At 37.1% G+C, this 26,006-nt stretch overlaps 1 protein-coding gene across 3 annotated transcripts in view; it reads left to right on the top strand.

Moving 5' to 3' along the window:
* DPY19L4 (dpy-19 like 4 (C. elegans)) overlaps positions 1-22,811 on the top strand; it is a 33,928-nt gene extending 11,117 nt beyond the window's left edge. For 2 of the 3 annotated variants that reach the window (XM_017837740.1, XM_017837739.1), the window contains exons 9-20: positions 961-1,092; positions 1,175-1,273; positions 2,887-2,960; positions 4,738-4,896; positions 6,567-6,686; positions 7,779-7,899; positions 9,337-9,393; positions 11,847-11,929; positions 13,681-13,813; positions 14,228-14,386; positions 15,033-15,074; positions 17,395-22,811. In XM_017837740.1, coding sequence (XP_017693229.1) covers positions 961-1,092; positions 1,175-1,273; positions 2,887-2,960; positions 4,738-4,896; positions 6,567-6,686; positions 7,779-7,899; positions 9,337-9,393; positions 11,847-11,929; positions 13,681-13,813; positions 14,228-14,386; positions 15,033-15,074; positions 17,395-17,559 — 1,344 coding nt within the window. In that variant the 3' untranslated portion in view covers positions 17,560-22,811. The remainder of the gene's footprint in view (positions 1-960; positions 1,093-1,174; positions 1,274-2,886; positions 2,961-4,737; positions 4,897-6,566; positions 6,687-7,778; positions 7,900-9,336; positions 9,394-11,846; positions 11,930-13,680; positions 13,814-14,227; positions 14,387-15,032; positions 15,075-17,394) is intronic. The other variant, XM_017837738.1, reaches the window with a different exon arrangement.
* The last annotated feature ends 3,195 nt before the right edge of the window (positions 22,812-26,006 follow it).

Genomic DNA, 26,006 nt, shown 5'->3' with positions numbered 1-26,006 from the left:
CAAAAGGGTCAGAAGCTAAACAAAGCTTCTGAGACTTGAAACATCCTTGCAGAGCTAAAAGAGTGATGAATGATACTCCATTTTGGCCTGGCTGCCTCTTCCTTACTTTCCCCTAATCACGGCAGGGTGGGGCAGACCAAAAAAGTGCTCTGTTGGCTCTATGGAGTTAAAGGGCTCGTTTTCACCCCGAATGGCCCACCTTGCAGTGATTTAGACAATAAATAGACTAGACAGATGCTGAAGGCCAATTGATTTTTCAATACTAGAAAGTATTTGAATTTATTCTGCAAAATGGTTCTTAGAAATGTTGCAACGATAAGGCATTTTAATTCTGCCTGTTGCAGAATAAAATGCAACAGGTATATATGCTCTTTTGTACGTGTGCCTTCTACTTTTATTAGATATCCATCTGCACGCAATTCTAATTCGTCACCTCTTCTTTCAGTTGCCTTTTTTTTTTTTCCTGTTCCTCAGCAGTGGGAAATGCTTGATCTATAAGATCTGCTTATCAAATAGTAAATAACAGAAAGTATCAGTAACAATCTGAGTCCTCCTGAATGAATGTTAATGAACAAGTTATTTTGAGGGCAAGGAAAGTGCCTGTTTGCAGGAGGCAGCTCTGTCACACAAATTGTGTGTTCTTACTGGTGCATTGTGGTTACTGCTTCATGCTGCATCACAGCAAGGTGTTACAGAGTGGGGAGATATGGTAAAATACTCCCGCTTCTGGCATTTTTACAGAATTCTTGTGAAGTAATTGTGCACTAGTTACTGAGGCTGACCAGTATCGTTTAGATGTGGAATAGTTTCCAGAGCCAAATGGTACCCTGTAGACTCGAGCTGGAGGATCCACATCCATTAGTCCCCTCATTAACAGAGAAATGAGCTACTGCTCTAAAAAGCAAGATGTATATCCACTATAGTTTTGTTTTATTGTGGTTTATTTCTTTTCTTCAACAGGTGCATGAAGTATACAAAATCTACCTGTTTTCTCTCTTCTTGGGGTACCTTCTGCAGTTTGAAAATTCAGCCTTATTAGTGTCACCATTACTCAGTTTCGTAGCAGCTTTAATGCTCTCTAAATGCCTTCAGGTAACTAGACCCTCCTCTGGGTGTAGTTTGAAAATTTAAACTGAACTCCAAATGATACAGCATTCTTAAAATATTTTTGCAGATGAATATGAAAAAAGGTACATTTATGTCAAGATTGCTGAAAGTAATGTACATTTATTTGGTACTTACAGTGGCAGTGACACTAAACTTCTTATTAAAGGTAAGATTCCTCTGTAAAGAGTGATTTTAATTGTCAGGATCTAAATGGAAAGTTACAGATATATCTTGAAAAAATCTTTTGAAATGTTTCTTATCATATTGATATGATAGTTCATAGCTTAATTCATAGTGAATAGGAGTACTGAAAATGAAGTAATTTTCTATCTATATAAAAACTTTAGCAACTCAAACAGCTGTCTTTTGCTGGGGTTTTGGTCTTTTGGGTTGAAACATAGTGTGGAAATACTCTTTAAATCACACTTTATCTTTTTTATATATATGGGTTTTGTTATAACTTGGATGGGCCCTATGAACTGGTCTGAATATTAAAACAATATTCTTGTGCATGGAGGCACAGTAGCAAGGAACAAGTGTGAGTAGTCTCAGGGTAGATAATTTCAATTAAATTTCAAGTAGAACATGGGAACAGAGACTTTCACTTTGTGTAGGGTTCAGCTAGGAGTTGAGTTAGCACAATAGGATTTTAACTTGGTCTTATATTTTAATTAGCAATTCCCTCTTGCTGGCTCTAGTCTTTTACATATTTTATTGTGCTTTTCCTCTATATTTCAAACTCACCTTGGCTGTATTAATTAACAGTATTGACTTAAAACTAAAGAAACTAGTGAAACCTAAAAAGTTTGAAAGAATGCTCAAATATGATTGTTTTCTTGGGCCAGTCAGATTGACTAGCCTTGCTGTATCTCCAGGAAAATAAAACCTAACCTTGAAAACTACGAGTTAAATTACAATTACGAGTTAAGTTGCAGAACTTTAGGCTGCTCAGACAATCTCTGTGAAAATTACAAATGCTCATAACTTTTGCTAAGCTGCAGTCCTATTTTCCAGTGGAGCCAAGCGCAGCACTCTTTGACTTCCTTGGGAGTAAGTCTGTGTCTGTTTTTCATGATCCTTTTTACACTGCTCAGTAGTCTTTGGGCAACTTATTGTCAGCTTTTCACTGGCCCTCCTGTTGGAGTACAGGAACAAAATGAAGAGAATATTCTGAAGGAAACCCTAAAGATAGATTTACTGAAGTGAACATTTACAATACTATACCAGTACCTAGTCCTATGAGAAGTGGCTGAGGGAGCTGGGGTTGTTCAGCTTGGAGAAGAGGAGGCTCAGGGGAGACCTTGTCACTCTCTACAGCTACCTGAAAGGAGGTTGTAGCCAGGTGGGGGTCGGTCTCTTCTCCCAGGCAGCCAGCACAGTAGGACAAGGGGACAGAGTCATAAGATGCACCAGAGGAGGTTTAGGTTGAACATTAGGAAAAAGTTCTAAACAGAGAAAGTGATTGGGCATTGTAATGGGCTGCCCAGGGAGGTGGTGGAATCACCGTCCCCGGGGCTGTTTAAGGAAAGACTGGATGTTGCACTTAGTGCCACGGTCTAGTTGACAGGGTGGTGTTTGGTCAGAGTTTGGACTCGATCTCAGAGGTGTTTTCCAACCTAATTAATTCTGTGATTCTTAATTGTCACACTTAATCCACTTTGTTAGTTTTAGCTAAATCTTGAATAGTTTATTGTTTCCTGACATTTTATGATCTGAATGACTATGTGAAAGCTGCTTCCAGCATTTCATATGATTTTTCTCTGCTAAATTAATTTTCAGATGTTTGTTCCTCATAAAGAAAATGAGCATTTGCTGAAGTTCATTGAAGTAAAACTTGGATTAAACACAACTAAGTAAGTTTTTTAAACTCTTTACACCTCCCAAGATATCCAAACATCTGAGGCTGCTCTGAGAAGTGTAAAATTTCAATGTCTTGTGACAATTTTACAGAGGAGCTAGAGAAACAGTTTTAATATTGAATTTAAAAATATACAGAATTGACTTAGGATTTTGAGATTTCCAAGGCACCTCACTATTTTTCATACCTTGAGGTGAAAGCATTTCATGGATTTTTCTTCTCTTGTGATGTTGAAGAGTGAAAACTTTCTGTAACCTGTCTAGTGTTTCTAGACTTGAAAGCAAAGATAATAATGTAAAGGTGGCAGTAATAGCTTTTTATAGCCTGGAAAAGAAAAGGCTCTGTAAAGAGTTCATGAACTATCAATGCTATCTCCAAACATGCTTGCTTTATGGGGTGCCCCTGAAACCCCCCTGTATGTTTTGGAAGAAATTAGGACAAGGGACACCCTAAAAGTCAGAGGGAATTGTGATTCTAAGAAAAACCATTAGTGTCTGTAAAAGAGTTGAATGTTGTTCTACAAGAAGATGTTCACGGCTACAGATTTTCTGGAAAACTTCCAATGGAGTATTAGTAAGGACTGAGACACCTCCTGGATGCAAGCCAAGACTTGCAATTCTGTGCAGGAGTTGGAACTCTCGCCTGGAAGCTGCATCTCTCTTACAAAACTGCTTCACAGCCTTTCAGGGGAAGAAGTGAAAAATGATGTCACACACAACTGAAATTGTTGGGGATTTTTTGGAAGATGAGATGTAGTGATGTTGGCTAAGATGCATTTTTTAAACACACAACACATCCTCATTCTTAAGTGTTTTGCAAGAAAAGAAAGGACTCTTGGTCAGGATTTCAGTTTATTCAGCTACCAAGTGTCACAGATTTTCTTTTTTTTTCCCCTGCGGACTTGCTACATGTCAATTTTCAAGCTGTCAAACCCTGCAATGAAGCCAGAGACTGAGACAAACTGGGTGCAATTACGCCTAGAGCACTGTGTAACTGTGAGTTGAAATTATGGTTTGCTGCACAAGAGCTTCAAGATCTGTCTTTTAGGGCCAGTTCGGACATACCTAGCTGTTAATCTTTACATTTATTGCATCTAATTGAAAGTGATTCAGTCCTCTAGTCTTCCCTTGGGGGAAAATAAAAGGAGGGAGAGAAGCGAAGCAAAGTAAGAGAAGAATGCATTCACAGAACCACATGCTGCACCAGTTCCACTTGAGAATATGACTGGTAGTGCTTATTGGCAGACTATATAATCTTCCTGCTCGTTAATTGAGAAAGAAGAATGATCAAGTAGGTTCGGCTACAGAACTAGAATTTCAGCATTAAGGATTCTATTCTTGGCAGTGCCTCAGGCTTGTTTGTGATCTCAGATGACCACTTTTCCTTCTTCATCTCCTTGTTTGAAAGGAGGACAAGCATACCTTCTTGCATCAGTATCTCTAAAATCTTAATCCACTGTGACAATGAACTGCTTTGTGGTTTCCATAATGGAGTTATATGGGAGTTTGGGCTTTTGTGCTATGAAAGAGTTGTAGCCTGGTCTCTTCACATCACAGATAATTTTTGGGAAGATAAGCTTTTGACAGTTACTCTAAACAGTATTGCAAAGCAGTTTCAAATGATAAAAAGTTAACTTTTCAAAGATGTGTTTAAAATAGTTTCCTATGACATGAGTAGTTTAAACTACCATTGGTTGAGTGCTGGGTGGTTTTTTTTTTTCTAATCTGTGGGGTATTGTTATTGTCTTTAATGGGATGTTTTTGCCTTACTAGGAATTTTACAATGAATTGGCTCCTTTGTCAAGAATCTCTTCAGGCACCTTCCCAAGACTTTTTTTTGCGACTAACACAGTCATCACTGTTGCCTTTTTATATTTTAGTATTAATTATTTGCCTTTTTTCTGTAACTCAGGTCATTTTTAGGAGAATTTGGTAAGTAACTTATTTATACTGAAAAATAAGTTAAAAATAAGAGTTTCCTTGATGTCTAAGGGAATGGTTATCATGTTTGTTGCTCCAAAATTTGTTCTACCATTGAGCTTGTCAGGGTGTGAGCACCAGTGGGAAGGCCCACCAGAGCCTCCTAAAGAAAAGTCCTTTAGTGAGGAGCTTCTTGAGCATCCCTCCAGTCAGGACAGGGAGTTGTCATTGCTTTGTTTCCCCATAGGTGCAATTCCTGTTTTGCACCTGTTTTGGGATATACGTATGTCTCTTCCCGTTGCCAGAGAGAAAAATGTTATATCTGTGCTACGGTTCCAACAGCAAAGCTACCTGATTGTTACTAGAATTTTTTTTCTCTTTTGGGTTTGGGTTTTTTGGTTTTGTTTTTTTCAAGTTTACATGTTGAGAAGAATGAGACAGGTGGAGTTGAGAGGATTTGTGATTTCTAATGCTTCACTGTTTGTTTTTTAAAATGCTGGCTTATTGTGATAGGGTCCATCAGCTTTTGCTGTTGAGAACAGAGCTGAAGTAAAACCAACTCAATTATTTTTAGTTTCACAGTGATTCACATTCACAGTTCCCTTGAGAGAAGGGGTAGTGGAGCTGTCTGTTTACAGACTAAGAATAGCAACTGTAGATCCTACTGTAGCTTGTCTTGGAAACTCAATGACTAGGAAATTATCTTTGCCTGGTAGAAGATGAATGGTGTAACTGCTCAGGTATTAGAACAAATTGTTCACTTGTCTGCAGCAAAAATCAGTAGGTTTATTTCAAGAATGAAGATTTCTAATAGATAAAAATTATGCTGCTGTGAATGAAAATGTCAGGTCAGATGTATGCTGGTATATTCAGAACAATGAAGTAAACTTCTGATTGTTTGCTAGTGGTTGAAATAGCTATTTACTACTTTTATAATAAGCAGCGACTACACTATGTCCAACACCTTTTTAAAGAAAAGCTTAATATAAACCTTCTCCCCCCCTCATTTTTGTTTTCAAATTTTGAATCAATTAGTAATCTCAAAATATTTTTCCATTTGTCATGAGGAAGTTTATTATAAAATTCTAACCTGAAATCATATGGTAGAAAAATATGTTACCTATCTTATGCATTGCTATCTTGTTTGTAGAAAAACATTTGTTGTAAGATTTTGGTTGTGATTTTTAGTTATAATATATTGTTAGAATTTAGAATATGTGACTCAAAGCTACTTTCATTATCTTTCTTTGTCATAAAATGGTATACACATTCCAAACACAATTATCCTACAGATTCCATAATTCTTCACCAAGCTAATGATATGAAGAAACTTTAAATGCACGTTCAGCATGCTTCATCTAAATGTTTGTGGAGTCTGCACGCTCTTAAATTAGACTGCCTCTTGTGCTGAATGACCTTAAAATAGGATTTACGGTCATAGACAGTGATCCCATTGTAACAATTTGCAACCATTGCTCCAGAGAGGTTGCAATCTAAAACAAGGGACAGTAGGTACTGATAGATCATTGATTGCATAAAAAAACCAAGTAAACAGTGCAACTATATTGTATGATGTGACACAATATGATCTCAGTGTACTACTGACTTAAATGTATTTTTATTGACACCTTTGCCTGAGATAATGTCTGAATTAAGTGATATCTCATTTTCTCCAACTGCAGTGGTGAACCACTGAAAGAGGCAGTTAAACTTGAGGATGGTCGAATTGGAGAGAGGCCAGAAATAGTTTATCATGTCATTCACACAATTTTGCTTGGTTGTCTAGCAATGTGTTTGGAAGGGTAAGTCTGATTTTAATGTATCTCTTTTGAAAGCAACAGAGAGTTCCTAATTGGACATGATACACCATTCACCCCTTTGAAATTTACCCCTTTTCAGAAATAATTTTGGCATGTAGTGGTACTAGTTAGTAGAGGAGCAGTCAATGATAATTGTGATTATAAATTTGATACAATTGTTCTTAGTCTCTTTAACATGTTTTTCAAGCTTTAATGTAGCCAAAATCCAAGACTTGAATTTAATTACATTTTAATAACTTTCTTTACGGTATTTAAGTGTAGAACGTTGCTATAATTATTTTTAATATTATATTCTAGCAAGCTCTTGTGTAGTGTTTTGATGAACAGAGTAGTTCTGGAATACTGGCATGTAGAAGATTTCTTATCTGTCTTCCTGTGTGTAGGCTACCACAAAGTATACCTTTGCTTGACATGTTAAAGCAGTAGAAAAACTAATTTCAAAAGTATTGTGTTAGTTCTTAAAGCTACAGAAGCTGATGTTTGGAAGACAGTATTGTTCTAATCTTGTCTCTCAGCTTAATCAGCTTGAAGGTGTCTTGTATTTGTATTATGCTCATCATCCTAAAATCTAAATACTCAAAAATTCTTAAAGTGAACAGACTGTCGTGTTATTGTGTAGTTGAGCTGACTAGTCTACTCTTAAGAGGCAGACAACACCAGCAAATCATAAATTGTTTATTAAATATTTTCCTTTCTTCAGGAACTCTTACAGTACATTGTCTGTGCAGCTTTGCTGAATAGCTGCTTTTTGTCCTTTCTTGGCTGGAAAACCACAACAGCCAAGTGACTTTACTATTCCCTTTGTTTTTCTTTCATCCTCCCCGAACTCTATGAAGGATTTTGTCATCTTTTGCCTTGGATCTTGCTCCTCCATCTCACAGCAGATAATCAGGTGCCTGCTCTTCTGCTAGAGATTTTCTTGGTTTACCCTTCAGTGCCATCAAAGTTGACCTCAGATTACTTGAACATCCAGACGGTGTTTGGCATGTGAAAAACATCTAAATGTTTTTTGTAAATAGCTTGAGTGCAGAGGCAAGCACAGAGTCCCAACTAAGTTATTGCAGTGTTTTTCAGAATGAAATATCTATGGACACCTTATGTTTGCATGCTTGCTGCATTTGGGGTGTGTTCTCCTGAACTTTGGATGACACTTTTCAAGTGGCTTCGACTGAAAGCTGTGCACCCCATACTGCTGGTGAGTTACTGTTGCCAATGTCCTGGGAAATACAGGTAGCAAGCATATAACTTTGCAAACAGTTAACTAAGACCTGTAGAAGAGCCCGTGAAAAGAACATGTTGTTCTGTGAGCAGTGGATCTCATACAGTCTGCTTTTTCTGTGTCTTTCTTAATATTACTCTTGCACATGTTGTCTGGTACCTGGTGATAAAGTTGCGTTCACACTGCAGCCTTTCCTCACAAGAAGCAGAGCTGTCTTCATCTTCCTTTTGCTCATCTCTTTAATTTCTTTTAACAAATCTTGGAGACCTCAGTCTCTCTGTCATATCTAGTTGAGATTGGCCAAGAAGGTCATGTGCTTTTTAGGAGGAATGCAGGAGAAAACAGTACAGGTGTGCAGGCAAGCATTGATATAAGCCTTGCTTTACTAAGAAATTAATCTTAAAATGTGGTATTAAGATGTATTTACTTGCTGAGAGTAAAGCTGCTTTGTAAGAAATGATAAGTGGAATTACTTTGTGTAAGATTTGTTTACCTGTGGCCGTTGTAGAGAAATGGCGTGACTGAAGATGAGCTCGTGTTACAGTGCAAACAACTCCCCCGCTTCCAACCCTACCTTTATTCTCAATAGGACAAGAGTTGCTTTGTGTGATTTTTAGCAGCTTTGTGCATTAGTTTTATTAATAAAATAAGGATAGGATATTACTTACCTTAAATTCAAGAAGCTTATAGGAATAAATATATTATGCTTAGAGGTTCACAGTGTCACTTGTGAAAATGCTGTTATAATTCTGTTATATCAGAAACATTGACAGTGTTCTTTCAGTCAAGGAGTACCAATATGTTCATGTACGTGGTAAGCACATTCTTTTGTGTACCTCATGCATTCTGTTATATAGACCTGCTTTTTTACTATTAACACAGTAGGTGTGTTAGTAGTTTGTTGTCAGGGGAATGCCTTCTGTGTATTCCTTAACAAATGTTTCTTGTACCATACAAGCTATTTTCACATTTTTGCAAAGCAAAAATTAGATCAGCTAGAATGATGGTGTGCTGAAAAAATGGGTTTCTGGGTTTTGCATATCAGTATTGTTAATCTGAACAAAAGCATCAACAAGAGCAGAAGTTTGAAATGCTTGAGTTTTTCCTGTCTCAGATTTTCTCATTGCATTTGAATGTGAGGTATTTACTTTTCTGCTGTTCCCTACATCATTGTTATTTACCATCCCTAAAATTGATGCTAAAGTTATCATGGTCAAATTAATTCATCTATGCTAAATTATGTAAATTCTTCTTTGCAGAGAGTTTTTTGCCTGGCAAAACCCCACTAAGTTTCACCTACTGTCACTGTAAGGTTTCAGGCATAAATGTTGCTTACTATATGAGTAGAATCAACAGATACCTCAAGGTTGGAGAACGGTGCATAATCCGTTTCTTCTAACATGTACTTTCTAGGCTCTTATTCTGAGTATGGCAGTTCCCACAATAATTGGATTCAGCTTGTGGAAAGAGGTAAGAAAAGTACTTTTGTGAAGCTTTTTTTGTTTTGTTTTGTTTTTTTTTTGTATGTATGTAAGCACAATATGAGTCAAAATAATGAACAAATATAATATACTTAGTGAAATGAAATATATATAATGAAATTGAAGTTGTCATCCACTGAAAATATGTTTTGGTTTTAAACAAAACTGTTTACTTTTTTCAGTATGAGGTATTTGACAATTTAGTTTGTTAATGATTACTTATTGTAATAAAGAAGTTTTTAAATTTAAATGAAGACTTTGTTATATTCAGCTATTATGCTTTGGATATATAAACTGACTCAACAAACAAAATACTGCCAAATAAAATCTTAAAATATTGAAAAATGTGTTGTCCCAATCTTGGTTTTAGTGAGAGGGGGTGAGTTTAGATGAAATAAAATTATGGGAGGCCATATGTAAATAATCAGTTTGAAAAGTTCCCATCAAATTATAATGGAGTTATTAAATCCTTTGTCCAGAGCACTGTGTAGAGGTGTGTATATACAACAGTACAGGGAAGAAAATTTACAGATGTTTCCATGTTTAAAATAAACACTTAGTTCTTTATTGCAAGTCACAGATGGACTGGGAGGAGAGTGTTTGGAAATTACTTTTTAAATTTCTGTGAGTCCAAAAAACATGGGAAACATTCCATAAAGTATAACTCTCTGTTATACTGGCATAGCTTCAAAATAGTTAGTTTGAATAGTTTTATAAGAATTCAAATATAGAAGCCAGACTTGTCCAACAGTATTTGAACAGGTTTTGTAACGTCTATCTTATGATAGAAAGTTTGATTGCAATGTAATCTGACCTTTTACACATTTTTGATGGAGCAATAGATATTTTCCTGAAAAATGCTGCCATTGCTCAATAGAATTATGAATTCTCTTACAACAGAGGATACTAGTTTAGTTGACCAAATAACTCTTTTTCAGATTTTTTTAATGAAAGCAGTGTAGGGTTTTGGACTCTAGAGGGCTTCAGCCACTGCAGATCCAGTTTCTGCTTTTAAGCAATGGTGAACAGTTTGCTCTCCAGATTTTCATAACTTATCCTTGAGCTTGGAAACTTTGATTAGTAGTAACAGAACAGTGCAAATGCCTTGAGACCCCTAATCTATTACTGTGGCTATGTGTGTACAGCTGAGTGTACAGCTCAGCATCTTTCTGCTTGGCTGCTTTCTGACTCAGTCTAGCACAGTCCCTCATCTAACCAGGTTTTTGCAAGGCTGTGATTGCTGAGCGAAGTGGGTTCTCCTTGGAGTGGCAGTAGTGGTTCCTTTCTATCTGTCTGTTCTAGGAATAGTTTGGGTGTGTGTATAACGGCAGTGCTACAGCTTTCAGCCCTGACACAAACATGTGGCAGCTGTTCTTGTGCAACCCTAACATATCTGGTTGTAGAACGCTATCACTTGACAGCTGAGTTGTCCAGGTAATGGGAGTGGAAATGCATCAACTGAAAGCAGGCTCCCACTTCTTACTATCCACTGTGGCTGTCCCAAAGTAAGTTGTTCCTTTGGTCTGGCATAACTTGTAAACTTTATATCTATTTTCCAAAAGGGCTGACATAAGGTAGTTTTCAGTTAGCATTTACACCAGCATGTACATGTACATGCTCCAGCCCCTCGTGGCTGGACAGCTTCCAGCCATGCCTTTCTCAGATAAATGCTCCTAATGGCTCAAGGACTGACAAAATCACCTGGCTTAATAAAGGACCTGTTGTTCCTTTAGCCCTCAAACTTGACAGGATAGGGAAGCCATAGTGCAGGGTTGCAGTCTGGTCTGGTTTGAAACAGATGGCATTTTGTCTCACTTCACAAAATCCCTCCTTTTCCCAAAATGCTTTTCAAGAGCATAAACTGAGAGATATCCTACTTCATACAGTATAGTGTAATCTTCTTCGCTGTAGTGATTGAAGTCAGAAGGAAGTCTGGGGCAGATTACCAGGGCCCTTCTAGGAAATTTCTCTTCTCCTGTCCTGCTTGAATAACACTTTTCCATCAACTCACAACAGTCCAACCCCTCCTGCTCAAGGAGGTTTACCATGAGAGATTTATCATCTTCTTGGTTCAGTGCCATTATTTATGTACATTTGCATGTGACAACCTGAGCTATGGTTTTGATGCATTTAAGGCCACTTAACGTTGATGAATGTTTTTGCTGTGTGTTTATTTATTTGTTTATTTATTTTTTAATTTTAAGTATTCTAATGAAAGAGAGAGAGATGAGAACTTGTGTTTAACATATTTATTTTGGAGAGGGTCTCCTGCTGTCACGTTAAGTATAAACTATGTTTTACAAAATATTCAAATAAAAGTACCAGTCAGGAGGGAAAAGTCAGTTGAAGCCCATTTTTGTTTTGTCACTTAAGGCCTTAATATAATCAGATGCTCTGTAGATATTTTTTTTTACTGTAAGTAACCAGAAACATTTCCATCAGTTTTTCCCTAGGATAATGACAGAGCTTACAGAACTGCAAGAATTCTATGATCCTGATACAGTAGAACTTATGACATGGATAAAGTAAGCAAGAAGTCCTACATTTCTATTTTACTGCTATTTGTCAGGGTATTTTTACCTCAGCAGTTTGTGAAGCTACCTCTGTCTATCTCCACAGGGGGAGAAATGTGTATTTTAAGTTTGTTATTATTCCCATGGAAAGATACAGGAGTTTGTCATTGATTACAATAGAAGATCCTGAAACACGCAAGCAAATCATATTTCATATCATTGTGAGACCTAGTTTCCAAATAAAGGTGGACATCTTAGTGCTTAGTTTTTTGCATGTTAACTTTTCATGAGATTTGAGGATTCATGCTGACTGTAACACCAGTGAGGGACAGAAACACTAAACTTTTACGTGCATGAGCCAGTCAAATGAAATGCCTGAATGTGAGGGTTGAAAGACTTTGTCAGGATATGTGGAGAGGAACATGTATGATTCAGACTTCCCCTGTGACCTGGATCCTGGAAGGGTTCTTACCAGTCTGCCTAGGCAGGGCACAGCAAGAGCTGAGCTATGTTATGTGGTTTATACTGAGCGTATACATGGCTAATACCAAGTTATTTTCACAGGTATATTTTTCCTCTCACCAGAAGATTCAGAAATGCATTCTGGCCTCATTCAATCTAAATTTGTACTATGTCATTATTAGGAACTGTAATTCTCTGAAAATTAGATCCCTTGTGTTCAGATAACTTACCTTTAACTGTATTTTTTTAGAATATTACTTTCTGTATTTATGTAGTCTTTAATGTCAACCTGTTCATCTTCAGAAAAGGCAAGGCTGGTAATTACAGAGTTCCAGCCAATTTCTTCTTGCTGTTGCTGGTAGTATATGTTGTTTGTCACTGCTGTAGCTCTTCAAGGCAGCAAGTGGAATAATGCCAAGTACCTAATGGCTCTTATGTTAGTCTCCGTATATTAGTCTTGAAGTACATAATTAATCATGGCAATTGCATTGAGATTCACTCAGCTAAGAGCAATTTTACTACCCTTATTTGTAGCAGCTGTCCATATTTTTAAAGAAAATAAAGGGTTTTTTTCCTTAAAGATATACTCAGCTATCCATATGGGAATTTTAATTCAATGCCATTACTAGAGTATATTTTTTTTAAATTTTCCCTTTAATAATACAAATTTATTTTGAATCTTCCCTGCAAGAGAAGTTGCCCAAAGTCTGTAATAAAGTATGGCAATGACTATTTTATCTCACTAACACAGGAATACAAATAGTCAAAAAATGAAACGAAACCTAGAAACATAGTTAATTAGTGTAGACATTGTTCTGTATGATGACGTTCTTTTCTCATAGATCATGAAATGCATGTTCTAGAGATCAAATAAAAACGATAAGAAATCTTTCCCATACAAGATAACATCATGTTGTTTTTCCTTCTGTCTACCTTTCCTCACAAGCGTTTTTTGTCGCAAGTTGACAGCCATTCAGAAAAGCAATACTTGGATCCATTCCAGGACCACTCTGAATGGTGCTCTGTGGATTGCAAGGAGGGGAGAACAGCCATCAGTCCTTGCCCCAGCAAAAGCCCTTCCTTTCAAACTCCATGTTGCTGCACATCTGAGCATTTCCTGACAAGGGAACTACTGCCCCTGCAACATTAACACCAACTAAAATTAGACCCCCAATGAAACCTCCACGTGATCCAGTTCATCCCACAGCACCTTGAAAGATCCCACAGTGTATAAAATTAAGAACATAGTTTTGAGAAATGCATCCTGTACTCAGACATGTGTGTTGGTGTTGCTTTTGCAGGCGACAGGCTCCTGTGGCTGCAGTGTTTGCAGGCAGCCCACAGCTCATGGGTGTGATTAAGCTCTGTACTGGATGGATGGTGTCAAGTTTGCCTTTGTACAACGATGATGATCTTCTGAAAAGAAACGAGAATGTGAGTATCCAATTTCGTAAACGTGGCCTTTCACAGGAACTGTGTTCCTCTTCACCCAAATGTAATGAAAGAACAATCAAATGTATTAGAAGGAAGGAGGACATAGGAGTCCAGCAGACACAGAAGGGATTATCAAGTAAATTATCAGTGCTCTACTCTGGACAGAAACAAATATCAAAATATTATTTCTGAAGACTTTTCAGGCCACTCAAAATATGTAAGATGAGAACTTGCCATCAGTAGAGACAAACACTTCCCATTCAGCTGGCCACTATTTCACCTATTTCAGAGATTTTAAAACCATAACTTGGCGGGTACATTTGGTCTGTTGTTGCAGATCGTTGTGTGTGGCGTGTGTGACCCAGTATTATCATTGATTTTTGCATTTCGTGAACGTGTTTTCTTAATTTATAGATTTATCAGATCTATTCAAAGAGGTCAGCAGAGGATATTTATAAGATACTCACATCCTACAAAGCCAATTTTCTGGTTATTGAAGATTCAATTTGCAATGAAGTGGGACCTGTAAGAGGATGCAGAGTTAAAGATCTGTTGGATATTGCTAATGGTCATGTAAGTAATAGTGAGAAAATAAGAATGTTTGAATGCATAAATAATTAATTTAAAAAGAAATCTTCTTATAATGCTGATCTTGTTTTTCTGATTGTAGTTGACATGTAGACAAAGACTTAAATGTTTTAAAAGTAATCAATTGAGTTTTGGATTGTCTGTTTCTTACACTTGTTATCTTACCCAATGTTATTATTTAAATGCCCTAATCCCTCCTAATACACAAGTATCTAGCTGTGCTGCTTTTCTGCCAATCATTAAATGGATAAACTCAGTTCTAAAATTCTGACTGGGATGAGGACCAGCCTGCCATTTAGTTCAGTACAGCCTGTTTGCTACTAATGACGTTACAAGTCTATTTGATTCAGCCTTGCAGATAGGTTAGCACCCCAATAGATAGTTTAAACCTCATCTGGTAAAAAAATTGGTTGAATAAACTGTACCATGAATGCTGTTTCAGGCATTGCCATGCTCTGTCTGTTTGGAATGCTGATAGTGCTGCTCTTGCTGCTGAAGTAGGGACTGAGACGGGGTTTATAAAGCATTCTCATTACCACTTGTTCATCTGCTTCCTGAGAATCCAGCAAAAAAATTGACTTCATAAAGGCAGGAGTGGCCTTAAACTCACAGTTTCATTGCTCGTTCTCAGGTGTACATGAGAGAGTCACCGGTTACTTCTAGGCAATCACAGGTTAGTTTCATTTAGTTGGTTTCCTGACTGAGAAAGAACTGAAGCATCTACTTGACATTACAGTCTAGTGTGTAGTAACTATACCAAGTGAATCCTTGGTTTGAATCCTTTTTTTTTTTTAATGGGGAGGATATATACATTTCTTGTATATAGTCTTATATTCCATTCTTAGGGGAAAAATCTAAGTGGATCATCTGTGTTAATTATTTTATAAGTTATACTTTTGATGAAACACATTTCAAAAGAACTTGTAATGCAAACATTTCATTCCTGTAGCTGCTTTGTTTTGAGGGAGTAATTATAGGAGTGGTATGTTATTGGGGGGTTACTCTGTATTTTCCCCAGGAATCTACAACTAGTGTCACTTTCACTTTTAGGTTTCCTGACCTGTTTATCCAGGAAGGATATTGTATCAATTTTTCAGTTAACTTCCTTACCATTGCTGAAATCTGTTTTCTTTCCCTGCCTTGCTGCTAAAATCATGTATGCTGTGATTATTCCATGTTGTATACAATATATTGTACCACAACTAGAGTGTGTGTGTGTATGAATAACCTCCATCATTGATAATCAACACAGGTATCTCTCAGTTTCTTCTCAGATCTGTGTTTGCATGAGTAAGTTCCTGTTCCCTCTTCACACTTAAAATGTCCTCTGGAGCAATTAACCACAATTTCAGGATTCCATGCCCTCATACCGCTGCTTCTCTCCTCTCCATGCTTCCTGCATGCCTCTTTCTTGCACATAAGCCTGATAATCCTAACTTCAGCAGCACAGTTTTACTATCAGATTTCTCAGTTTTTGTTTGATTCATATATCAGGAAGAGTTTCTTCCTTCTTTAATTCCTAACACTGGAAGGAACACCTCCCAGCACTTTTCAGAGCAGTTGTTGCTTGCAATGATGATTTCAGTCAAAGGGAGGAAAAAACTTCAATCAAATCCAAGGAGCCTGTCTTGGATAATGCCACACACAGTGCTGTCAGTACAGAAAACCAGTCATTTACTATTTCTGTGTAATTAGAATTGTCAAAAGTGACAAGGGTTATCCTATTTATAGTGGAGAGATTAAGAAGGTGAAAAGGAGGTTCACGGCGAGAGTTTCAGTTAAAATCTGTTCTGAGGAATGTCTGTAATCTAAATCTGTAATGAAACAACTGGTACATATATTTAAATGTAGACAACTGACTTGTCAGTATTTTTAGAAAACGGTTGGTTGCCTAGTAATGAACATCACTTACGCTTCCTGTCTGTGGCTGAGTCCATACTGACTTGAAACCTGAAATGGTAGTTGTAGAAAAATTAGTGGGATGGCCAACAGGAATAAAGTATTTATTTTTTTCAGAAAACTGACATAGTTTGTTCTTGAGAGTTGATATAGTGTGTTGTCTCAGGAAACTTTAAAAAAATCTCTCAGTTTGCTTGCTAACAAAAATTGTCTAAGTCATACTGAAAGATTATCAAGACTTTCCAAACTAGTGGGTATGTATTTAGAGACTGCAGCATTTACTTATTCCCAAAGTGAGACAGTGGATGGGATGTTACGCTGTTGACAGGTCTGTGGATGTGTTTACTAAGTGGATGTGTTTAAGAAGATCAGTATTACTTTCTAGCTTGTACTATGTCCTATGGTCCTAGCCCAGTATCTTATTTCTGACTCTCCCTGAGAGCTTAGGATTACTCATAGAGAAAGACAAATATTTTCCAGCAATCTAACATTACAGGGAAATTATCTTTATAGCCATTGGTGGATTTTTCTTCATGAATTTGTCCTACCACCTTTTTTTAACATAGTGTAAATTTGTGCCATCAGAAGGAATAATGAAGAGATTACTTCAGGAATATCAAACAGTAGATGCTCAAACACACAAGCAGTTTGCTTCCAAGTCAACTGGTTGGAATTTGTAGGGCTATACGTGTGTGTGTTTGGCCTTTAATAGGTGTGTCAAACTTACTTGGTGTGGAAAAGGTAATTGAGACTTCCCTTCATTACTGGTGTGCTCTGTGCAGGTCAGGCTTGAACTACTGGGTAAATGGGTGTGTGGGGGTGATTTCTGCTGTGTTGTTCTTTATTATGTGAATGAAGTACACTGGTTTTAATGTCTATTGTCTTGGCAAAGGGGTTAATTAACAAAGGCTATTTTGGGTGGTTAAACAAATTATAGGGGAATGTATTTTCAGTTTATAGGAACCGTACAGTATGGAAATTAGATGTCTATCATAAATGAAATTTACAGAATACCAAGTAAATTAAATGTACAGAATTACATTCTGTAACCACTTACCTTCAGTATTTTAATTAGGTCTTCTTCTTTCTGACAGGTGGTTTGTGAGGAAGATGACAACTATGCCTACTCAAAATATGGACGATTTTGTCATGAAATCAAAATGAACTATTCTCCATATGTGAATTATTTTACTCGAGTGTACTGGAATAGATCCTACTTTGTATATAGAATCAACACTGTGATATCCTTCCAGTCATGAAAAAGCATGCAAGCTCCCTTCTGAGGATTTATTCTGAATGAATTTCAGTTTAAAAAGTTCCTTTGGATCAAAGAAGTTGTTTTTTCAGATATATGTGCACACATGCAGTATACTGACAACTTTCTTTTACGAAACTGGAATTCTTTGGAACTACAGATCAACAGACAGAGATACCATCCTTGAAGGAAACGGGAACATTTATCAATTTTACGGTCTCTACAATATGTGACAGTCTTCCATGTTTTTACATTTTTCTTCCCATTTTAAATCATTTTAATTTTCATGTAAATGAGATTTCTAACTTTAGTGTTAGAGAACTGATGTGCATAGACCTCAGTGATAGCATAAAAATTATTTCAAGAGCCCGTTTAGGTCATGTAGCTTTTATTTTTTAGCCAAAAAGCAGTTGGTATCTTGAGTCTTTTCAAATAAGTGTTTGGATATTTAGTTTGGTTTTTTTAATTGTTGTTGTTTTAATTCTCCCTGTCTTCCACTGTAAACATTTCTATGTTTATCAAACACACATTTATACATCTTACGTGTAGCTATACTGTTTGTATAAATCGAGTAAGGAAGATTTTATTTAAACAACACTTCCATAGATTAAGGCACTGATCTCTATATTGTTAGAGACATGCTGGTGGAAGTGCTGGGGCTTAGACCTAGCAGTAGGAGCTGACAGGGTCAGATCTTCAGTTTGGAAAGAACTTGTCTTCAGGATTCTTCCATGCCTAAGTGTGTGTGTGTGTATGCATATGTGTGTCTTAGCAGCCAGCACAATGGGCCAGTATATACCACAGTGTGCTTGTTTTCAGGCAAGTGTAGCAGGACAGTTGGGTTTGCTACTGAGACTTCTGCACTTCGGTTTCACCCCCTCTGTGTGTGTGAGGTATGCGTGTGTGTGTCTGTGTATGGGGAGGGATAGGTCCTGCTCATTTCATTCAATTTATTATGAGATAGCTATATTAAGGTAGTGCCATAGCTGTCATTTAAAACACTATAATCACCACCATTAGTAAATAATGGTACAGTCGTTCATAGCTATTTTTGTATCAATTATGCAACTACAGAGAGATCTTTGAAAAGCTGGGAAAGTATTGTGCAGTTTTGCTTCCCTCTAAAATCTATGTTTGTTATATGACCCCCCCTTTTCCTCTGCAAGTACTTTTCTTATCATCTTGTCTGCTGCTGGCTGATAGACTTTCAAGAGAGTGAATTATGCTTTAATTCCAACTCTGGGCCTAATCCTTGTGTTGAGAATGGAAAATCCAATAAAAGGTAATGATAGCTTTGCTTAACGTAGGTGTAGCTGGACAGAAAGCCAGAACATAAGTTCTAGAAGAAGTTGTGCACCCCTTAAGAGTTACCTGTAGTTAGGTATTTGTGTAACAGCTGGCCTGGAGGCCAGTCTATCAGGCATGTGGGAATAATTCTTTGGAGCCCAGATGTCTTTAATGAAGGATCTGTCAAAATAGGATGAACTTTCAACAGAAATATCTGCAAATGAAAGCTGCAAAACGATCCTTACTGCACTTGTTGATAAAATGCAAGATCAGAGATTTTAACTCTGAAATTATTAGGAACTGCAGCATGTTGGTGTATATGCATGATTCTTCTCTGCTCTATGCAGATACACTTCCTTACTTTACACTGACAGGTAGTGCTGAGATTTTTTTAAACCTATTACCACTTTTGGAGTGATTTAAAAGAAAAAAGCTTTATTGTTGTAAAAGTCAATGTCCGTAATCTGTTTTTTACTTTCAGTTATATTTTTATGCCTATGAGTCTTGACAAAATGTTAACTTATGCATTTTATTTAAAACCAATGCTCAGATGAATCTATTGAATATATGGGATGTGGTCACTGAGAGAAACATTTACCAGTACAACTGTGGTACAGGGTAAAAGTAAATATCCTTTTTGGGCATACAGTCATCATGTTGAGGGGTGGGTGTGGGGGTGTGTCTGGTCAAGTGCAGGCTGCATTTATTTGCTTGTGCACAAGTACATGTTTTACTGCACTGGGCTCTTTCAGGCTTTTCAAGTGCCATTTAGCAAGAGAAGCTTGTAAATTAACTTGAGCCAAGGCAGGCCTGCAGGAACCTCCCCTCTGTGTGCTAGTATGGATGTAGATGTAATATTTGGAAGTAAGTTTAGAGTTCCTTATACAAAGTAAGTTTGTTTGAATCACTGTCAAAGAATCACATGTCTGTGTTTCAGTCATTTTCTCTCTTGAAGTTAATGATTCGTGAATATCCTTTCATAACAGCAATAAGGCATTCCAGGTAGCAAACTTCAGGGTTACAACTGCACTTGGGTGGAAGAAGTCGCAAAGCTTTCGGCTTCATGCCTTAGACTGCCATGCCAAGATGCAATATTTAACTGTCCTTGACTGCCTGTTGTGTTTTACTGCAGTGCTGTATGTATGTCTTACCATATAGAACATAGTTTGAATACCTACATGTAGAACACACATATTAAGAAAACCACAAACAAGGCCATCCAGACATCTAAACAAAGCTATGTTGCAGCACGTTGGCCTTTATACATGTTTAAATGAATGTGTTGAGTTTTATTTGAACTGTGACATAGTTATTGTTATTAGTTTTGTCATAGTTTTTAAGATGTATTCTTAATACTTCAATTGATTCTGCTTTAGGAGAATCATTTAAGATTTTTACCTTGCTTTTTTATATTAGAGAAAATTGTATTGCAGCACCATTGGCACAGCAGCCTTAAGTAACAGAAGGAGCCTTCTGTGTGAGAGAACATTGTGGTTGTTCCTGTAAAAAGGCGTCATTAAAATGAGTGACTGAAATAATCATATCTTACAAACAAAGTGGATTAATTTCTTATCCAGATGTGGACTAGCAAAAATATTGTCTAAGCTCCAGCTTCTGTGAAAAATAAACAGTAAGTTCCCTGAGATATACAATTATATCCCTCAGAAGGACAACAGTAGGGCATAATTACATCAGATTTGTACACACACAACCCCAGCTTGGTTTTCAACTAGGTCACAGGTTTGACTTCCTGAAAGGGCTGGGGGAAAGTTTTACAAATTTTGATCTGCTTTGCTGTAGATGTTGCAATTCAGTTGAAACATGTGCCTTGCAAGCTTTTATTAAACAAACAAAAACCTCAATTTGTGTTTCTTTTTGTGAAGATTTTTTTTTTTTAATTCCTGTCCCCCTGATTTCGAGAGCTTCCGTTGTGTCTTAACACACCAGCTTCCAAGGGTGCCCATGTAGTAAGTGTTGCAGCTGGGATGTGTGCCAGCTGTTCTCTGGGAAGAATGAGAATTTGCATAGCAATTTGTGTGGCTATTTTGCTGACTTATTTCCTCCTTTGCATTTCCAATTTCTGATATGCTTGATCTTAGTAAATAAAAAAAAAAATTACCTTGAAAGAATAAATTGGTATGGTATTTTCAGGCTCTCACCATTACCCTTAGACTTGTGAAACGAAGCTTAATCAAGCCATGGCTAAACTACCATGTACAGTTTTGTTTTAACCTTAAAAAAATGCACTTTCGCTTTCTGAATTACCACATACTTGAACTCGGTTGATAGATTTGAGAGGAGATGTTTGAGGCTAAGGAAAGGCATTTCTGAGCATATATTTCTATTCATATTATTTTAAAAGCCACTGGTTTTATTTCTGCTAAAGTAAATGGAAATCCAGTTTAATACAACACAATCTTAAATACAATTTCCATGACAGGGGAGGGGGGAAATAAGGAGAAGATACACAGATGTGGAAGAAAGAGGGTCAAAAGGTTTAACAGGCATTGAAAATTCTTCAAACTATTTGCTCAGGTGGCATTACTATTTACTGAAAGATAAAGGTTAGGGATGAGGTCTTGTTCTTACCACCTTATTTTCACCAAGTCATCTGCAAATGTACAAATCTTGTGATCCTCATGAGCTTTCCCATGCAATTCACCTGAAAAAGAGCTGTGAGATCAGGTTGTAGGGTTTATAAGGTGTCACTGAAATGCTTCTTAATTATGGCTGTTGACTTCATCTAACCTGTCCTTCAGCCAAAGCTCCAACAGGAGAAGGTGCAGACTGTGTGTGTGAATGTGAGGTCATGTGTGCACATGATGTGTTTGCGTGTAGAGGTGTCTGTTTTACTGTTGTTTTGGAGGTGGAACGAGTAACTTCTGTTATCACTAACAGTTGTTGAATCTCTAAGTCTCCTCAATACTGACAGGCGGGTGGACTGTGGAGTACTGTGGTGTTCGAGATGAAAGAAAAGCTGAGTTTGTTCCAACACAAGCAATATTTCATGTGAAATAATACCTCAACATAAATCTGCATAATCATGCTTTTAGTACTCTTTTTAAAAACTAACTTTAGGGGGAGAAAGAAGGTGGGAATTGTAAGACACGCAGTGTGTGTTATTTTAATAATGTTTTTCTACTTCCTCACTGCAGCTAAAAAAAAAATCACGATTATGTTGCCACACTCCAGCTATGCCAAATGCAGAGCTAATGATGCCTAAAGGTCTTCTGGATTGTTTTGTACCTCAGCGATATGTTTAAATACATAACTAATCTGGCAATGGTTTTGATTTCAGTGCAGTTAGGTGTATGTAGTTCTGCCTTTCAGTGATGTTTAAGGTTACCTATTTATTTAATGGGACAATAGGTGGGTGTGTAATGCCTTTCAAAGTTTCAAACTTTGTTACTTCAGTAACACAGAAGAATTATTGGTGGTGCTTTACTTGTTAACAGTGGTGTTTAGCAGTGGCATGTATGGCATATGGACTTACCTACGTGCAGCTATTTAATAACAAATCTAAGGAATCCAATTCCTTTTATCCTGTTTGTTGTCTTGGACAGTTTTTTATCGGAATTATGTATACATAGTAAGTATTTTTCTCTTGTAACAAATTTTTTTTTCTGTGGGAAAAAAATTAAAATTAATAAAAGCCAAGTTCAGAAACTGTGGATTGTTTGGGACACAAACTGTTTTATGCTTTCTTTTGAGAAGTCAAGGGAAGACTGTAGCTCAAATGTCTGTCATGATGGGCAGCATAAATAGTCTTGCAACTCTTGAGGATTAGCAGCCTGCTCAGACTGGATCCATATGTTTGCTGACTGTGACTTCCTGTTGAGACATACTGGTGTGAGGATGAGCGGCAAAATGCGAGGTGCTTCATATGGAGTTATTGAACTCTGACTTTCTCCCTTAAGATCTTCCTACAGCAAAGATGTCACCTGGAAATAAATTGCTATGCAACGTCAAGTGCTTACTGATTTAATTGTTTTTAATCAACTAATGTATTATCTGTCTTAAACTTTTACAGATCATGATTACACATTTTGGAGCCCTCTGTCATTTTATAAGATATTATTAATAGGAGTGAAATATTTAAATGCAGATTACTTTGTTATAATTTAGCATGTAATGATATGAAAATCTTGGTATTATTTTAGTTAAATTCCAAAGATGGTAGAAATAATCTATGAAGTGCTTCTCCAAAAACTGATCATTTAGCACCTGAAAAAAGTTATGTATTTACGTCTTTAATTTATAGTGGTTCTGAGTTTGAACATTCATCAGACTGTTTTCTTTTAGACTAGTCAGGAAATGAGCTGATGTTGAAGTATTCAGGTTTATCCATTCAAGCAGCCAGGCTTCATGGTTGCTTAGCTGAAAGGGGAATGGAGCTTCCCAGTAACATGAAATACATGTTGGCATTTGTGTACTGTTCCATGTCTTTGTACAAAACTGAGACCATGGTTACCAGCTGTGAAATAGATAATATTTTATTATATATAATAGAATTTGTATTGATATGGGTCTATAAATAAGTGTATTTAAAAATGTGTGTATGTATTTTATATGTGTATTTATCTCTGTATAAAATACATCTTCTGTTTGATGTTTCAGATGTGTTAGGTAAAACTACTGTTGGTTTGGGTTATTACATAGCTCCTTAAGTGGTAGCTCTGTAATCTATTTGTAGGACCAAGTTTCCTAGATTTTCCCATTTTTGCTGTGACTCAGACTATCATATTTCAATCCCTCTATGCTTTCAGGTTGCTTAGATAACAAATGTGATCAACATTTTTTAACAGTGATGAGATGCATCTCATTATGAATTAAATTGCATGTATATAATATGCAAATGTAAAGCAATCCTGAGTACTACAGAACTATTCAGTATAACACACCATCAGTATATACATTTACTTTCAGAATTTTGAGCAGCTTTACAATGCCTTGGAATTTCTTCTTCTTTGTTTCAAAGTTACAACTGTACTGTCTGCCATAGAGCCTTGACTCCTGCTGGTACTGTACTGACTGGTTATAGAAAGACCCAAAACATACTAAGACCGACTTTTTTTTACACTGTTGTAATAAATACCAGAATATTCTGTAAAATGAGGGTGAATATGAAGTGATGCCTTAAGCCATTCTCCCCTCTGAAATAAGTTGACAAAGGATGGGTAAGAATGCAGCTGCCTTCTCCTCACTGCACCATGTTACGCTCTCAATGAGACCCCAAGCACAGAAGCTGTGGTCTCCCTGGAGTAATTGCTGGATGCTGTAAAGAGTGCCTGTGGTTTCCGTGGCTGATCTGACTTCAACTCCAGGCAATAATACAAAATCACTGCGGCAGAAGTGATTAAACCATTTATGCAATTTTAGAAAGGTGCATTAAGTCTGTTTTTCATTTCATCATGAAAACTTATTTCTGAAACACACACACTTTCATTTGCATCTATTTCAGCATTGTTAGCACCCGGATAAATGCTGCTGCTTTTTTTTCTTTATTTCTTTTTTTTTTTTCCTCCTCCCTGGTTGACCCATTTTATGACAATCTGAGCTGTAGTCCTAACTGCTGGTTGCATTCTAGGGACTTGTCCCATCTGCAAGGGAGGGACAGAGGAAGACTGTTGGGCTTGTTGATAGTTTGGTCTCTGAATAGCAGTTCTTAGATTTAATGGTTACATTTCACAGTCCTCGGTTCACTAGATAAGGTTTGGTAGAGAAAAATCTGAAAACCTAATTTTGATTCTTTGGCAATAGAAGCTGGCAGTGTCCTGAAGATACCTAAGGAGTTTATTTTAAATAATAATATGTATTTATTTCTTCTCTGTGTTGTTTCCTATCAAAGTCAAGAGCCATCTCTGCTGTCCTTACTGAGATCACCTCTTGGATTAACCCTCTGTCAATCTCTGTGGATTCTGCTTCAGTTTTGGAGGAACATATGGAACATATTTTCCTTTGGAAAATATGGCTACACTCAAGTGTGTTTGTATCTCTTTAAGTTGTAGGGTAGGATCTGCTAGGATCTGCGTCCACAAATATATATGCATTTGTTTTGTCATAGCACAGGTTTTGTGTAACTGAATGTTGCAAATAACAGAGTTGTGTTACTGAGTGTCTGCAGTGGCAAGGTTTTTGCTGGTTCTGCTCTGGTTAACACATCTTAGTTGGGGCAATGGGAGTGACATGCAGCAGAAGTCTGAATTTGCATCACCGAAATGCTGTGTTAATGTATTAACAATATATGGGTTCATAGGTGGGAGGGAAGACTGTGAATAAAATCCAGTTTATAACTTCACAGGCTGTAGGCAAAACTGGATGTTTCTAAATGCTTGAATATAAGAGAATAGAAAGGATAGTGGAAAGTGTAATGTAGGATAAAAATGGGTACTTGATTTTGAGAGGATTTAATTTGTTGGAAGTTTTTATAAGGATGCATCACACTTAGAAGAGGGAATGCAGAACTGTGTCTCCATACTGATCTAAGCTTGTCCTAAACTGAACGTTTATTTGCATGGTCTGGCTGGCTCATTAAGTGTTGTAAGTTAACGAGGTTTCTAGTGCCTTTGTGAAGGAAGGAATTATGGCACAAAGAGCAAAGATAACACACTCGAAGCTTGCTACAGCACATTAACCATGGATGGATCTTGATGGTTACTTTCCTGTTGCTACTGGTAAACCATTCCGTAAAACCATTCTGTTTTACTTTGCGGTCCCAGTGTGAGATTTCACATGATGCTGAATTTTAGAAACTATCATCCCTTCCCCTTGCTGCGGTAAAAATAAAGGCCAACAGCTTGTAATAACAGATGTGATCTCCCAACGATTGCCTCTCCTTACACTGGTAATTCCCCGAGTGGCAGAGGTGCAGATCTAGCAGCTGGTTGTCACCTTTGACTGTTGCCTGTAATATTTGCCTAAAGCTGCGTGAAATGGATTCTGGCTTTCTTGAGCAGAGCTTCACTTCCAGCCTAGATATGTCATCACTGAAGTTACAACACAGCTGGGAACAAACACCCCTGCCCTCCTAACAACCTTCTAGTAAAACTAGCAAACCCGTGTTCAAAACAGGAAGAGGGGATGTTTCTGTTGGAACAACGCTGACACAGTTTGGCCAGCTGGATGCAGAGGCTCGGCAAAAGGCTGTTCCTGAGTTTTTACTGT

Source organism: Lepidothrix coronata, unplaced genomic scaffold (genome assembly GCF_001604755.1).
Source record: "Lepidothrix coronata isolate B3197 unplaced genomic scaffold, Lepidothrix_coronata-1.0 Scaffold309, whole genome shotgun sequence".
NCBI lineage: Eukaryota > Metazoa > Chordata > Aves > Passeriformes > Pipridae > Lepidothrix > Lepidothrix coronata.
The sequence above is the reverse complement of the archived record's forward strand: the minus strand, read 5'-3'. Positions and strand labels throughout refer to the sequence as shown.